This window comes from Schistocerca serialis, chromosome 3, assembly GCF_023864345.2.
Source record: "Schistocerca serialis cubense isolate TAMUIC-IGC-003099 chromosome 3, iqSchSeri2.2, whole genome shotgun sequence".
Taxonomy (NCBI): Eukaryota; Metazoa; Arthropoda; class Insecta; order Orthoptera; family Acrididae; genus Schistocerca; species Schistocerca serialis.
Window position 1 is genome coordinate 354,689,143 of NC_064640.1, and position 18,258 is coordinate 354,707,400.

The 18,258-nt window shown below is 44.2% G+C and overlaps 1 protein-coding gene across 1 annotated transcript in view; it reads left to right on the forward strand.

The window, feature by feature from the left end:
- LOC126470823 (nascent polypeptide-associated complex subunit alpha, muscle-specific form-like) overlaps window positions 1-18,258 on the forward strand; it is a 269,583-nt gene that overhangs the window by 69,024 nt on the left and 182,301 nt on the right. Inside the window, exon 4 of the mRNA XM_050098834.1 lies at window positions 8,581-8,643. Within this exon, the coding sequence (XP_049954791.1) occupies window positions 8,581-8,643 (63 nt within the window). The remainder of the gene's footprint in view (window positions 1-8,580; window positions 8,644-18,258) is intronic.

The window sequence follows — 18,258 nt, forward strand, 5'->3', positions numbered from 1 at the left end:
GCTGTGATTGGTGTTGGGCCATTTCCTTTGCTGAAATTTTTTTCCCCTCTACAGGATGCTTTTCCCATTTAAAGCTTCAAAATTGAAGAAAGGCTCTCCGCAAACTAGACAAATCTTCCTGGTTTTGCTTTTTGTGAACATGACTTTTTTGGCTTTTTGAATCTGGAAATGCCAGTTACCATCAACTTTCACTAAGCCTTCCGCAAATGTCATAACAATTAGTGTCAACACAGTCTTCGTTGCATGACATTGCTTTAATAATACTTTTCATGTTCTTACCTTTCTGTTTTGGAAACATTTCTTTTCCACTGATCGGGACGCCTCTTCCTTTTCGGCGAGGGACCGTCGTCCTCGGCCTCCTGGTCATTTGGAACTACTACGATGGGTCCGACTTCTTGAAGAATTCCTACTATTTCAGTTATTCCGCTGGTCAGCTGAAGTGTGCTTACTGGCTTATATTTCGACATGCATCTGCAGAGAGAGCTTCATTGTTGCGTACGTATTCGCTACACCGCAGCCAACTTAGCACTGAATAAGAAAAATATCGCTTCTAATCATAACAGGGTGAAATGTAGCTTTGAATGTCTAGATTGGTAAGTTTGATGTCAGTTGGTGTTCTTCGCATCCAGACATGGCACGTCGACCACCATGCCTATTGGACTTGCCGGGTCTTGCAAAAGTTGCACATTTAGCAGGCTTTGTACCCGAAGACAAAGTGCAGTTACCGGCCTTTGCAACCGAACACTATTTTCTACAACCATTTTCAACGATTTCTAGCGGGATTTTCTCCCTGTTCACCCTGAAACGTATACCGTCGAGTAGGCGCTGAAAAAATCCATATGGTAATGTGCTCAATTCAAAATAGACAAAAAATGCATTTAGCGGAATTTGACTTTGGGCTGCTCATTTAGTGAATATATTGGAGTTGGATTCATGCTGATGAACGATATTACACACTTCGTCACAATCTTCTGAACATCTTCCTAGTGGAGCATAGAATCAGTGACATGGAATGGCCTCCATAATCTCCTGATCACAGCTGCGCTGAGAATGCATGGATCATGATAAAACGAGCGGTTTGCAATCGTCCTGTCCCACCAGAGATCTTACAGAGCATCATAGAGGCCACTGTGGAGGAATAGGATAATATCCCACAGGCTTATCTGGGCAATTTGGTAAGGAGTATTCTTCATCACCTTCAGAAGTCTCTCCAATAAAGAGGAGGACCAGTTGATTCTTAAGCAATGTGTTACGCAAGATGAGAGTGAGAAGAAACTGTAGTGTTTGCAGTGTTCGTACAGTATTTTTGTTTATGTTTGCCAAGTGGAAATGAGTTTTATCTTTATTTTTGTGTTATTATAACTGTACTTGACACAACAAAATCAGTTTTGTTTCCTATTATGCCCAGTATTGACACAGGCAACATTTATTTTGACCACTATATTTTTGGGGGAGGGGGAGACTGATTTACGATGTGGGTAATTCCGTGACAGCTATACTAGCGATCAGGTTCGGCGTTGTTTAACTTCCAAAGTAATCGCAAACCGCATACGGAATTGGTAAACATGCACAGCCTAACAAGAAACATCCAGAAGAGATGTAGGAATCGAAATTATACTCTACAGCTTGAGAGGGTATGGGATGTTATTCCAGTGATTACAATGTTTCTTGGTAGTAGGAGCCCACTAATCATATGACGTTGCACCATCGCTCCCTTGTATGGATGCATGCACAGATTCGATTGGGAAGTATGTCAAGCCGTTGTATCGTCTCCTGAGGCAACCTGCCCCACAACTATTATAAATGCTCTTCGATATTCTGAATACTGGCTCTGGTGCGGAGTTAGCCTCTGAGCTGGTCCCACACAAGTTCTGTCGGGGACGGATCTGGAGATCGTTTTGGCCACGGAAGTACCTCAACATCACGCAGGCAGTTCATAGGCACATGTGGTATGTGTGAACGAGCACTGTCCTATTGAAAAATGGCACCACAATACTGTTGCATGAGAGGTAACACACTAGGACACAGTATGTCCGTGACGAATCGTTGTCCTGTCAGAGTTCCCTCAATCACTACCAACCGTGACCTCAACGCGTAATCGGTGGCCCCCCACACCATGACGTCAGGAAAGACACTGCTGTGCCCGTCCAAAACACTGGAAGAATGGAAGCTCTCCCTATGTTGCCGACAAACGCAGACGATGGACATCCGGGTAGCGCAGAACTACGATTTATCACTGAACATAATGCGATGCCATTAATCAGCAGGTCATGCTAGTCTCCGACCAATGGTGCAAGATGACACAAAACGTTGCAGGGAGTCCATTAGTTGTTCTCGGATGGCAGGCACAGATGTGAAGGGGTTACGATGTGCTTGGCGATCCTCCCTTGTAGTGGTCGACCGGAAGCTTGGCGACAAGTATGCCTAGTCTGACATTACCACGTGGTCCGACACCAGGCCACTGTTACATCCGAATGCCCCATAAATCTGGTTATTGCGCAGTTCGATCACCCGGACGAATGGAGACCCACAGTGAGGCCCGTTTCAAATCCTATCAGGCGGTGATAATGCTGTCTGTCGAGAACGCGGCTTCCATGTGTCCTTGACACTTATCACACGGTATCTAATGCTATTCTCGCCCCATATATACCCTACAGGCCTAGTGAAAACACTAAACATGAACGACACTAATGCACTCTGGTGGCCTTTTTACATGTCACGAGAATTGCAATTCTAATCTACGCACCCTTTGATGGTGTGTACGTCCTCGAACTTTTATTGAAGTCCGACCATATCTTCTGTATGCTTCACTTTTTTGTCAGGCAGTGTCTATCGGTAGGTGAACTAAAATTTTCTGTTACTTACAATTATGATAAAAAGCAATGAGCAGCTCGAAATTTCTAGTGACTATCGATCGAGGGAACCTCATAACAAAAAATGTTCGATGAAAATTTCAAGAGAAGAGTGATATCGTTCTTTAGTGAAAGGAATATAACATATCGTTTTGCAGAATATGCTATATTATATTTTTCCCTCAAGAAAAACGACTCACAGAGGACACACACAGCAATCATTATGTGACACTGACCGCAGAAAGATACGAATGTGTGCTGGAAAGTAATGCCTGTGAATTTTGTGTGTGAAAACACTTAAAGCTTTTTAAGTAAAATAAAAGTCACTAACATTCTACATATATATTATTCGTCCCCCCGCCCCCCTCCCCCCCCTGCCATGAACCATGGACCTTGCCGTTGGTGGGGAGGCTTGCGTGCCTCAGCGATACAGATAACCGTACCGTAGGTGCAACCACAACGGAGGGGTATCTGTTGAGAGGCCAGACAAACGCGTGGTTCCTGAAAACGGGCAGCAGCCTTTTCAGTAGTTGCAGGGGCAACAGACTCGATGATTGACTGATCTGGCCTTGTAACACACAACAAAACGGCCTTGCTGTGCTGGTACTGCGAACGGCTGAAATCAAGGGAAAACTACAGCCGTAATTTTTCCCGCGGGCATGCAGGTTTACTGTATGGTTACATGATGATGGCGTGCTCTTGGGTAAAATATTCCGCAGGTAAAATAGTCCCCCATTCGGATCTCCGGGCGGAGACTACTCAGGAGGACGTCGTTACGAGGAGAAAAGCAGATTCAGAAGTATGTAGGTTGCAGTAGGTACTGGGAGATGATGAAGCTTGCACAGGATAGAGTAGCATGGAGAGCTGCACGTATTTATTTCTCTACGTAGTTACCCTGACGACCAACACATTTCTCCCAACGAGAGATCAGTTTGTTGATACGGTCACTGTAGAATATTTGACTTTGTTGACAGAGCTACCACCTCCCCTTTGCTTGCACCGCTTCATCAATGTCAAAATGAAGTCGAAGGTTTTCTTTAAGTTTTGAAAACAGATGAACATCGGATGGGGCCTAGTCGGGACTGTAGGAGGATGATAGATGACAGTGAATCCAAGGCGTCGGATTATTGCAGCGCTCGTGTGTGTGGTCTGGCATTATCATGCTGCAGGAGGGGTGCTCCATGTGTGGGCTAACTCCTCGAATTCTAAAGTCGATTACAGCACCTTGTTTCTCGCGCACCGACATGTTTACGTTACGCACCGCCATGTTACACGCTACACTTACCTAGCGGCAGAGGGCTGCAAGTATGTAGACATGAAGAATAAAGATTTAGAATGTTAATAACGTTTTCGTACACTGGTGTAAGATGAAATATCGCAACAAATGTACACACCCACAGAACGTTCCGGATGGTTGTAATTAAACTGCAGCTACTCACACGGAGGTCCGGGGCGGACTGTAATTATGCGAAACTGGATAGATATTCTGATGTGTCAATGCGGAATAGATTTACGTTGAAAAGAAAATTCCACTTTCGGTCACCAGGTGCAAATCTGGCTCTGTGAAGTAATATAAATGTTTTCGTATGTCATGGATTAAGAACAGAACGTGAGCAGGAAAGATCAAACGGGCGAGAAAGGCATGATTTTGCTTTTACTGTAAATGTCCACTTATACAGTTTGTTCAGTTTGAGCACCGGCGTCATCGAGAAGATACCTGTATCCGTAAAATGGTTCAAATGGCTCTGAGCACTATGGGACTTAACATCTATGGTCATCAGTCCCCTATAACTTAGAACTACTTAAACCTAACTAACCTAAGGACATCACACACATCCATGCCCGAGGCAGGACTCGAACCTGCGACCGTAGTAGTCGCGTGGCTCCGGACTGAACGCCTAGAACCGCGAGACCACCGCAGCGGGCTATCCGTAAAACGACGCGGTCAGCAGTTGCTCGCAGCAGCTCCGGTAGGATCTGAACAACGTGTTCCTGTATACTGGCCTTCAGATCAGATCTTTTAAATATGCCAGAGCCAAAAGTCACATGGATACATATCAGGTGATCTTGCAGGCTTGGTTTCCACACAGTTGCACTCTCCCAAAGCACACCTGCTATACAAGGAGGTCTCGATAACTCGCAGATCTCAACACACCTGACAGTCCCTCTGGGTGTATTCTCTTCAAAGAAGAACAGACTGAGAATAAAGGTGCTTATGAATCCACACCACACAGTCATGCGACGAAAGCAATGGCTAGTCGTGTACAACACGCGGTTTAACAGTTCCCCAAATTCGGCAGTTCTGTGTATTCACTGCACTGTGTATTCCACAGAATAATTCCCGGCCACATGTCATGAACTTCGATCCGTGCCAGAAACCAAATAGCAAATTCAGAAAGTTACTGCCGATAATGAGGAGGTCCTATGTAAAACCGCTATGCGGGTCTAAGGCTTACATCCAGTCACTCGTTGATCAGTCTGGTTTGGCAGTAGAAGATGGCAAAAGGAAGGTCGAAGTTGTAAATTCCACGTTTAAGAAATTGTTCACCCAGAAGAATTGTACAAACGTACCGTCGTTTGACCATCGCACATATGGATGACATAGGAATAAGCATCCCTATCGTACAGAAATAACTGAAAGAATTGAAAGCAAATAAGTCGCCAGGTCCGGGTGGAATCCCAATTCGGTTTTATAAAGAGTACTTTACGTCATTGGCCCCTTACTTTACTTGCACTTACCGGGAATCTCTCCACCAGCGCAAAGCGCCAAGCGGCTGGAAAAAAGCGCAGGTGACTCCTGCATATAAGAAGGGTAAGAGAACCGACCCTCAAAATTACAAGGCAATATCCTCAACATGGATTTGCTGCAGAATCCTAGAGCATATTCCGAGTTCGAATAAAACAGTCCTAGAGACTGGAAAGCTCATATCAGCGAATCAGCACGGCATTAGAAAGTGTCGCTCGTGCGAAACCCAACTTGCTCTGTTCTCACGTGATACACTGCGAACTATGGATGAAGGGCAACATTCAGATTCCATATTTCTAGAGTCTCGAAAACCTTTAGACATGGTACCCCACTGCAGACCGTTAACGATGGTACGATCATACGGAATAGGTTCCCAGATATTGACTGGCTCCAAGACTTCTTAAGTAGTAGAACCAAGTATGTTGTTCTCGACGACGAGTGTTCGTCAGAGACAGGGATAACATCAGGGGCACCTCAGGGAAGTGTGGCAGGATTGTTGCTATTTTCTATACATATAATTGATGTGGCGGACAAGGTGCGCAGCAATCTGCTGTTGTTCGCTGATGATGCTGTGGTGTACAGGAAGATGTCGGAAGATCAGTGACTGTAGGATGATACAAGATGCCCTAGACAAAATATGTAGTTGGTATGATGAATGGGAGCTGGCTCTAAATGTACAAAAATCTAAGTTAATGCGGATGAGTAGAAAAAACAAACCCGTAATATTGGGATACAGTATTAGTAGTGTCCTGCGGGACACAGTCACGTCGTTTAAATATCTGGGCGTGACGTTTCGAAGCGACATGAAATGGAAAGAACATGTGAGGATTGTAGTAGGGAAGGCGAATGGTCGACTTCGGTTTATTGGGAGAATTTTAGGAAAGTGTTGTTCATCTGTAAAGGAGACCGCATGTAGGACGCTAATGCGATCTATTCGTGAGTTCTGCTCAAGTGTGTGGGATCCACACCAGGTCGGATTGAAAGAAGATATGGAACAGTTCAGAGGCGAGCTGCTAGATATGTTACCGGCAGGTTCGATCAGCATGCAGGTGTTACGGATATGCTTCGGGAACTCAAGTGTGAATCACTAGAGGGAGGAAGGCCTTCATTTCTGAGAACACTACTGAGAAAATTTAGAGAACCGGCATTTGAAGCTGACTGCAGGAAGATCCTACTGCCGGCAACATACATTTCGCGTAGAGACTCTAAGATAAAATACGAGAAGTTAGGGCTCATACGGAGGCACATAGACAGTCGTTTTTCTCTCACTCTGTCTGCGAGTGGAACAGGAAAGGACACCACTAGTAGTAGCACAGTGTGCCATCCGCCACTCACCGTGCTGCGGCTTGCGGAATGTGTATATAGACATAGATGTACTTATTTATTTTCGGCAACCGATTTCGACAGGCTGTGCTGTCATCTTCTGGTCTTCAAAAATTTTTATTACTAAATGTGTTCATTCTGGGTTGGAACCTCATGCCAAGTTGACATATTAGTGGATAAAAATAGCACATTATGCGAAGGTTTGTCAGAAATAAAATGTTCAGAGTTACAAAGCACCTTGTGCACATAGCCATGTTTGTATATGTAGCGCTCACATATGCGTCTTAAGTGTTAAAAGACACGCTATATATTAAAATGTACAATTGTACATCTGTTTACGTTAGCTTGACATGTTCCATTCATTGATGAACCGCTTAAGACGGTGTATATGATCCCTCTGGACCAGCTTATCTGTAATGTTCTCACGCGGACGAAACGCTCCCGTGACAAAACGTGCCGCTCTTCCGTGGATCTTCTCTATCTCTTCTATCAGTCCTACCTGGTAAGGATCCCAGATTGATGAACAGTAGTCAATAATCGGTCGAACAAGAGCTTTATAAGCCACTTTTTAGTGTATGTATTACATTTCCTTAAGACTCTTCTTATGAATCTTAGTCTGTCATCTGCTTTTCATGCCATTTGCTTTATTTGGTCGTTCAACTTGAGGTGGCTCCGGATAAATACTCTTAGATATTTTATTATGGCTGCTGTTTCAAGCAGTTTGTCATCAGTAGTGTAGTTGAAGTGGATTTCTTTTCCCTATTTATTCCCTGTATGTTACATTTATTTGCGTTGGGGATCAACTCTCAGTCCCTCCACAATTCATCAGTCCTCTATGGGCCCTTCTGCAAATCGTTTTGTGTGTGTGTGTGTGTGTGTGTGTGTGTGTGTGTGTGTGTGTGTGTGTGTGTGTGAGCGAGAGAGACAGAGACAGATTCTACTCGTGTCACTGAGTCCACAGATGATACTTGTACTGAACGCTAGCGAATTATGAAACGCCGATGGCATGCCCGTCTGAAATTGCGATTCGACGCAGTGTGTTCTGAGGGGCGCTTTGCGCATGTTCATCGCACATTGATCCTGTAAGTTGACCCGGCCCGTGGTCGCTTCTTACGTAATACCACACGCAAAATTTTTGTAAGTGATAGGACAAAAATAAGGGCTTAGTCAGCGTAAATAAATGAGTACGCTTTCGCAACAAGTCTGCGGAATCTCCCAAGTAAAATTTACCATTGTAAAACTCTTGCTCGTCGCTATTGATTTCCGCTGTTTTTCCCGTGAAAAGTAAATACCAGGATAGTAATCTGTATTTGCAGCTGTTAAGACTTGAGCCATTTTACCACATTCTACTGTTCGGTGATAATTACAGTGCCTAGACCGCCAACTCAAAAGTGTATGCACCGAGTGGTTGTATTTAATGGAGTTTGTCAGTTCTCTCTCTCTCTCTCTCTCTCTCTCTCTCTCTCTCTCTCTCTCTCTCACACACACACACGCACACGCACGCACACACACACGCGCGCACGCTCATTCCCATTGTTGCTTTGCGTACGTAAATGAATTTTCAGTTACACAATTGTAGTAAAGGTTTGGCAACTGCAAATAATAAGAATAAATTTGATTTATAAGGAACAGGGATTGCTGATCTGTCATTTGTTGCAGGCGAACTGTCCGTACCGGCCGCAGCCGCCCTCTACGCCGAACGCGCACGCTCCGGATGCTGCGGTAAGTGGATGCGATGCCCCTTGTTGGTAGGGACTGGTGCTTGGGACGGACGCCTGTGTCACATGGAAAGCATCAAAGTTTGTTAGCGGCTACTACGTTCGACGCCCAAACCTCTACAACTGCAATAATAACGGCTAACATCTTTTCACAATTAATTTATCATTGTTCAGACACTTGATATTGGTTCTCGAGGAGAAGAAGAAGAAAATGATGATGATGATGGAGATATCTCTTTGTAGGATATATGATCAAGGGAGCGGCAGTTGCACGCGAAAGCAATGCACTTTGTGGAGTGTAAACCTTTTTAAGGTGATTCTCCATGTCAACATATCTTTAGTATGGATGGAACGTAACTCTGAAAGAGGACATACAAATTATATCATCTACGACTCAAAGAAAGACAGAAAAGCGCAAAACCAGGTGTTCTTTGGTGTGTTATCTGCATCGCAACATGTACATGCACATTTTAACAACGGAGTTACTACTTTGTTAAACGAAGTGTTTCAAACGTTCACAACTTTGCAACAATCACAGTTTCGCCTGTACATTGAGGATGAATACATTGGACTGGGACTAGAAAGTGATGAGCAAAGTACACTTGTGGAAAATAAACAAGAAAATGAATAGCTGCAAAGACACGACGTGGGAACATGTATGCTTGTGGCATTGACCGAGAACAGTGTACACCGTCCGTCGAAAACGTCCCGAGACTGATTTTATTCCTGGCCTATAAGCAATGTCAGTGCAGAAACAACGGATCAACTTGAACTGAAAACTGTAAACAACAGATGTGCATTTGACCAGTCAGTTGTGAGCCGGTAGTGTTAAGTAATGGACGTGTAGCCATAGTGTGTCAGCGTTGTTGTGTCGGAAATTGCAATGGGATAACGAACCGAAAATCCATAAATGAAGTCTTCAAGTCTTTTTCCAGAATGTTTTGAGGAAAAGAAAAGTGTGCGAAGTTTGTCCTGTCCTCTTTGACGTCTGAACAAAAACGGAGACACGTGGACGCCTGCCGCGACTTGAGTGAAATGAAACGTGAACGTGGGGAGTTCATTTCTGGAAAAAATCGTCACGGGTGTCGAAACTTTGTGTTATCAATACGAACGTACCACAAAACGATAAAGTGCAGATTGGATCTCTGAAGTTTCGCCAAGGCCGAAGGAAGTGCGAATGTGACACGTGAGTTGAACATCAACCCAAAGAGGATTTCTCTGACAGTTTCATATGGTTGGATGAACGTTCTGTGCGTTGTACCCAAGTGACGAAAGACTTTTAGAACACCAAAGCACGTACTTTAATGTTTCTTTATTTTTTATTAATCAAATCTCGAAACTTTTTGGACTGACGGAGTAGTGAATGAAGGACCCGCGTACGAAATATGGAAATTCGGAGTCCGCACAACAGTATGGGATTTACTGAAAATGTGGTCTGTTCTCGTGTGAGGATCTTACATTTCAGAAAACACTGTAGACGTGTCAAGTCATTCACAAGAACACATTTCGTGGAATTAACTGAAAATCAGTGAGGTCATATTGTGGACCTGAAGGAAAGTCTGTAGCGGACCCGAAGACCCGGCAAGATGTTGGACGCGAAATGTCAGCTAAGGGTCACTGTTGGAACCGACAGTCGAAGGAAGGAGGGCATCCTCGTAGCACTGGTTCCATAAGAGTCACCTGAGTTACAAGCATGGGTAGGGTCACCTCACAGTTCATCAACCTGCAGCTGGTTTAGCAAAAGACGTGGATAGAGGAATGAATGACGGAAAGTACTGTTTAGTGACTAGAGCCATATGCCTCTACGTCGGTGACGTTCGTTTGCGAACAGCAGAGCTGCGACTACCTGAGTGCTTCAGGCAATGAAGAAGCTCGATCATAGTTGTGTGGATAGACACGGCGTATAATGACTATGTCTGTGGCGTGTGTTGAAGGAACATTGAACAGTGCAGTCGAATTTGTTGCCGTTCCTACAAAACTCTTCTCGCGCTCCCGTTGCACTCTCCAAGGTGTCCGGGTCCGCGTGTCAGTTATAGAACCAAACCTACAAATATTTCCAACTGAGCGTGGGCACAGTAACAGTGTGTGGTTAAATACACATTACTAACAACATCCCTTGACCAACTACGACGACAGTTGGAAGTCTATGGAACACTGTCTCCCTATAAATGACATCTGACGCCTCTGTGTCTATACATGAATCCAGGACTGCATTTTCACTAAAGGATTTAAGAACCAGTTCTTTTTTTTTTCCTCTTCAAGACATGTCCTGTTTCCAGTATACAATATGCCCATTGCTTTCGCAGCTTTCTTGAGTTGCCTGCGACCTGTGAAGTCCCTTTCTGTTCTCAACAGCATCAGTGATTTCGAGGATCTATGTAAGTACCCAAGAATTTTTCGTAATGGAGACATTCGAGAAAGTTGTTGATATTCTGACAATAGCCGAAAATAAACAAGGAATCCTTGATAGCCATGTCAAATTTCCTTCCCATGTGATACATATATGAAAAATAAAATAATTATAAAAGATGCATTTTTATATTTTGATTCATTTTGTGATTACACAGCTGAACTCCGAAGTCACGTTTCACTCCTATCTTAGCCAGGGGATAAAGGTGAAATTTACAGTCAACGAGGATCGTAATCATAATAATAATCATCATCATCATCATCATAGGCTATAATTTTTGCAATTAGTGTCATTGGCGTAGATCGGTTATGCAGTTACTGACGTAGCCTAGCTGTTGTGGACTGTATCTTTTCTAATAACCGAGGCTACGCTTGTCGATATCGCGTCGTCCCCGTTGTATTTCAAATTTAAGTGGTCCATTATCCAGGGTATCCGAAACCTTTGGTGTCAAAATTACACAGAGGCTAGAGAATCATAAACCGAAGATGTAAAGATAAAGAACCATGTACTGGAAATTAATGTTTCTAGGTGTACGAGATTTTGAATGAGCAGTGCGTATGAGCCACTTTGTTGTGAACTGCCTATATTCCATCACAAGCAACTGCTGCATGTTCATCACTGTTTGCAGTTCGTGATTTGTCGAAGATCGAGTATGACTCATTATATATACTTGCAGTCGAGTATTCACGGTACGTTGCGGCAGGATGTAGTCTCCGGAAAGCCGAATGAATATACACAGCGAGGTTTCGCCACAAGTGTCACCTTCATTGGATTGAAATTTTTGAAAAATTGGGGTCGTGCAAGCTATGGTTCTCGACAAAGAATTATTCCCAGAACAGAATTTGTGAATATAGTGTTGGATTCAGTGGTTTAAGATTCACCAATAGGCACTAGTCAACTTATCACTGAACTGTACACTTCGAAGACTATCGTGTTGAGAGTACTGGTGGAGCAGCAGTTACAATGTGTAAAAGAAACAGTTTTTGTTGTAATGCATGCACCGAAGCTTGCGGTCAGCTCTGTGAGCTTAAGTTGTTGCTGTAGGATGAAAGGTGTTCGTATCAATAAAGAAAACTAAATATTCATTTCCGACCATTAGTTCGTTATCCGAAAGTAGAGTTTAGGATTGTATTACATCTGCATAAGTATGACCTTAAAAAGGTATGGGACTCGTTATGCGAGGGTTGGAACTTTAATAGAGGCAACTATTTATTTACAGCTCGTAAAAAATAGATACGTGTTTCAAATCTTTACTGACCTTCAAAGTAGTCACCAGCATTGTGCATAACCCGTAGCCACCGATGTGGAAGTGGCAGGATACTCTTAGCAGTGCCAGTTGTGTTGACAGGTCTATTGCCCGACGAATTTGTAGCAGGTCTGAAGCGAATGCCGTGAAGTGTTTCCTTTAGTTTAGAAATCGAGTTGAACTTCCAAGGGCTTCAGTCAGGGGAGTGCAGTAGGTGGTATAGCACTTAGCAGCCCCATCAGTCAAACAAATCGGTAACAGCTTGCACTGTACGTGCTTGAGCATTGTCCTGCAAAATGATGGTCATGTCCTGCAGAACGTGCCATCACTTCTGTCTCTATGCTGTTAATTTTTGGAACACAACCTACGGCCAGCTTACAGACAGAAGTGATGACACTTTCTGCATTACCTGACCATCATTTTGCAGGACAATGTTCAAGCACTTAGTACAGTGCAAGCTGTTACTGATTTGTTTGACTGATGGGGCTGCTAAGTGCTATATACCACCTACTGCACTCACATGACTTCAGCCCTCGTGAGTTCAACTCGATATCTAAACTAAAGGAAACACTTCATCGCATTCGCTTCAGAAGTGCTACAAATTCGTCAGGCGATAGACCGCACCGCTCGAACCGTCAACACAACTGGCGCTGCTAAGAGTATCCTACAACTTCCACATCGCTGGCAACGGGTTATACACAATGCTGGTAACTACTTTGAAGGTCAGTAAAACTTTGAAACACGTATCTATTTTGTACGAGCTGTAAATAAATAGTTGCCACTATTAAAGTTCCAACGTAGATTAAGCTACTCCATGATGATCTATTACGCAGTTTTGCTAAAAAGCTGTTTGTTTCTTTTCTGCGTGCCAAAATGTAAAATGCTATTTTAATTTTTATTGAGCCCTCCATTGCTCCAGAAACCGGTCTTCAACTGGAAAGACTGAATACTTTTTTGCACGTGAGATCATCACACCGTGTTTGATCCACCATAACTGACATTTAATGGTCATAGCTTTGAGACTAATGTGACACGGTTTAAATAACATTTATGTCGGTAGCTGATGTTACGATTGTGGTGTAATAATCTAGAGACGACGATGAACTTCGGACATGTTTTTTTTTTATTTATTGAAAAACTACTTCGAAGATATTCAGACGTTCGACAGACTCGAGGACCTTATTTCCGATCATAATGAAGGAATCTCGTTGTTGGAGTCTTCCTCTCATTTGATCTCTTTCATAAATACATCATAAAACGCGGCCAGTCGAAACTAGAGTTCTTAAAACCAACACGCAGGATTCATTTGTCCGGTCTAAAAACCTGATTTAATTTTTCTGTAATGATACTAAATCTGTGTTACCGTACGGAGATGAGAACACTTTCCCGTAGAATTCTATTTCTGTTTGTTAACCTCTGCGCCAACTCAAGGGAATCTCACTGGTTATAACCAAGCACTATTCCAACTCAGTTGCAGCAACTGCAGGCCGTGTTTTCTCGCTCGCAGAAGAGAAATGTGGTGGAGTCTCGGCGCAAGCTACTCGTGTTTCTGTGCCTTTGCAAACAGGCATAACTCACAAAATATACTGAAACAATAGAACAAGAGAATGACAGTTTGTTATCAATGCTTAAGCTCTGGTTTCAGTTATAGAGAGGAGCATGTTCAGTTGGTAATGTAAAATATAGTGGCATATATTTTGTATCTGGTTATAATTTAATTTCGGCAGCACACTTGATGTCTGGTATGTGGCCACAACTTTGGAGAGGAAATTATTTTGCTTGTTTGCCTTAGCGAATTCCACGTGCAACTTTCCCAGTACCAGACTTGCGGATTGTGAAAATAATTATTAAGGTAATGGAAGCACCTGAACAACCTTCGGTCCTTCGTATGGCTGCTATTCGTAGCGGAATGGATTTTTTGTAGTCATAGTTTTGTTGTCAGTGGTAATTACGAAGGGCAATATTAACAGATAGTTTTCTCTGAAGTCGTCCACACATGCTTGACAACATTCATATCGGTATGGGACCAAACTGAGAAATGAAGTTCATGGGTTTGTTCGTCAAATGATGTTTGAACTCTAAAGACTGTGGATCGCTGCATCGCATCGTTGTTGTCGCAGAAGGCTATGCGTTAGTTACCGAACAGTATTTGCAGTTCCATATCCACTTCGTCGCCAGGCACATCATCACTATCCGCGACAATATTATTTCCTTGCGTAATACGGTTAATATAGACGAAATATCCTCAAATTGCGGCTCACACGATCACCGATTAGCTTCCACAGTAAACTATGTGAAGTAGGCAGTCTGATGTATTAACTTATATGAGCATCAACCGTACATGAAAACTGTCCATTGACTCATATGAGGGGAACGCTGACTGATCAGACCACATAACATCCTTCCATTCATTACTGATCCATCTTGTTTACTGTTGTCATAATAACGCTTCTTGGTAGCCCAGGTATGTAGATAGCCAAGCGGCTGTTGGCGTCCTATTTACGGAGCTCATGAAAGCCTGCAGAAACATGATCAACAATAATTTATTCCACTGTTAGTCTTCGCCAGTAATGTGTCACGGCTCGTATATGCCGCCACAAGGGTACTCACTGTTGCCCTGTACGCATTTAATACGTTAGCACCCTTCGATACATTTAAACAAAGTAACTACGATCCTATAATTATTGAAATTCCTTATGTATGTTTCATGTTGCTTCACCTGCGTCTAACTAATTGAACAGTTGAAGATGTGGTACACAGACTGAATGAAGTGGCATGACTGGCAGACTTCCTGCACTACCAAAACGAACGTCAATTGCAGTGCACGAATGTCAGTGTTGTCACCTTACAAACATGCAGTTTATCGGAATATACACTGTAGCGCCAAAGAAACTGGTTCAGGCATACGTATTCAAATACAGAGAGATGTAAACAGGCAGAATACGGCGCTACGGGTGCAACGCCTATATAACACAACTGTCTGGCGCAGTTGTTAGATCGGTTACTACTGCTACAATGGCAGGTTATCATGATTTAAGTGAGTTATGAATGTGGTGTTATAGTCGGCACACGAGCGATGGTACACAGCACCTGCGAGGTAGCGACGAAGAGAGGATTTTCCCTTACGACCATTTCACGAGTGTACCCTGAATATCAGGAATCCGGTAAAACATCAAATCTCCGAGATCGCTGCGGCCGGAAAAAGATTCTGCAAGAACGGGATCAACGATGATTGAAGAGAATCGTTCAGAGTGACAGAATTGCAACCTTTCCGCAAATTGCTGCAGATTTCAATGCTGGGCCATCAACAAGTGTCAGCATGCTATTCATTCAACGAAACACCATCGATTTGGGCTTTCGGAGCCGAAGACCAACTTTTGTACCCTTGACGACTGGACGACACAAAGCTTTACGCCTCGCCTGTGCCCGTCAACACCGACATTGGACTTTGGACGACTGGAAACATGTTGCCTGGTCGTACGAGTCTTGTTTCAACGGGCATATGGACGAGCACGGGTATGGAGACAACCTCATGAATCCATGGTTCCTGCATGTCAGCTGGTGCAGGCTCAGTAATGGTGTGGGGCGTGTGCAGTTGGAGTGATATGGGACACTTGATACATCTAGATACGACTCTGACAGGTGACACGTACGTAAGCATTCTGTCTGATCACCTGCATCCATTCATGTCCATTGTGCATTCCGACGGACTTGGGCGATTCCAGCAGGACAATGTGACACCCCACACGTCCGGAATCGCTACAGAACTTCTGGGTTTAAAGACTTCCGCTGGCCACCAAACTCCCCAAGCATGAACATTATTGAGCATATCTGGGATGCCTTGCAACGTACTGTTCAGAAGGGATTTCCACCCCTTCGTGCTCTTACGGATTTATGGACAGCCTTGCAGGATTCACGGTGTCAATTCCCTCCAGCACTACTTCAGACATTAGTCGAGTCCATGTCACGTGTGTTGCGGCACTTCTGCGTGCTCGCAGGGGCTCTACACAATATTAGGCAGGTGTACCAGTTTATTTGTCTTTCCTTTGTATGTACACTATGTGGTCAAAAGTATCTGGACAACTGGCTCAAAATGACTTACAAGTTCGGGGCGCCCTCCATCGGTAATGCTAGAGTTTAATATGGTGTTGGCCCACCCTTAACCTTGATGACGGCTTCCACTCTCGCAAGCATCAGTTCAATCAGGTGCTGGAAGGTTTCTTGGGGAATGGCAGCCCATTCTTCACAGAGTGCTGCACTGAGGAAAGGTATCGATGTCGGTCGGTGAGGCCTGGCACGAAGTCGGCGTTCCAAAACACCCCAAAGGTGTTCTGTAGGATTCAGGTCATAACTTTGTGCAAGCGAGTCCATTACGGGAAGTCGGCGTTCCAAAACACCCCAAAGGTGTTCTGTAGGATTCAGGTCATAATTTTGTGCAAGCGAGTCCATTACGGGATGTTATTGCCGTGTAACCACTCCGCCAAAAGCCATGCATTATGAACGGGTGCTCGACCGTGTTGAAAGATGCAGTCGCCATCCCCGAATTGCTTTTCAAAAGTGGGAAGCAAGAACGTGCTTAAAACATCAATGTAGGCATGTGCTGTGATCGTGTCACGCAAACCAACAAGTGGTGCAAGCCCCCTCCGTGAAGAACACGACCACACCATAACCACCGCCACCGAATTTTACTGTTGGCACTACGCACGCTAACAGATGACATTCACCGGGCATTCGCTATACCCAAACCCAGGCATCGGATCGCCACATTGTGTACCGTGATTCGTCACTCCACACAACGTTTCTCCAAAACGTTTTTCCAATGTTCAAATGGCTCTAAGCACCATGGGACTTAACATCTGAGGTCATACGTCCCCTAGACTTAGAACTACCTAAACCTAACTAAGGACATCACACACATCCATGCCCGAGGCAGTATTCGAACCTGCGACCGTAGCAGCAGCGCGGTTTCGGACTGAAGCGCCTAGAACCGCTCAGTCACAGCGACCGGCTCCAATGTTCAATCGTCCAATGTTTACGCTTATTACACCAAGCGAGGCGTCGTTTGGCATTTACCCGCGTGATGTGTGGCTTATGAGCAGCCGCTCGATTAGGAAATCCAAGTTTTCTCACCTCTCGCCTAACTGTCATAGTACTTGCTGTGGATCCTGATGCAGTTTGGAATTCCTGTGTGATGGTCTGGACAGATGTCTGCCTGTTACACATTACGACCCTCTTCAACTGTCGGCGGTCTCTGTCAGTCAACAGACTAGGTCGGCCTGTACGCTTTTGTGATGTACGTGACCCTTCACGTTTCCACTTCACTATCACATCGGAAACAGTGGACCTAGGGATGTTTAGGACTGAGGAAATCTCATATACAGACGTGTGACACAAGTGACACCCAGTCACCTGACCACGTTCGAAGTCCGTGATTTCTGGGGAGCGCCCCATTCTGCTCTCTCACGATGTATAATGGCTGCTGAGTTCGCTGATATGGAGTACCTGGCAGTAGATGGCAGCACAATGCACCTAATATGAAAAACGTATGTTTCTTGTGAATTGGGTTCAAATGGCTCTGTGCACTATGGGACTTCTGAGGTCATCAGTCCCCTAGAACTTAGAACTACTTAAACCTAACTAACCTAAGAACGTCACACACATCCATGCCCGAGGCAGGATTCGAACCTGCGACCGTAGCGGTCGCGCAGTTCCAGACTGTAGCGCCTAGAATCGCTTGGCCACTCCGGCCGGCTTCTGGTGGTTTCCGGATACGTTTGATCACATAGTGTATCTTCATTATTTTAAGAACCGACAGTGTGCAACGAATTGCTCCTTTGTTTGGAAGTCGCTGCGGCAAATGAGACGTTGTGAGTTGAAGTATCCCATTCGTATTGACTCCATGATATCATTTTAATTACCCACGAGGATGTATCAAACATATTGCAGCCTAGAATGTCCTGAGC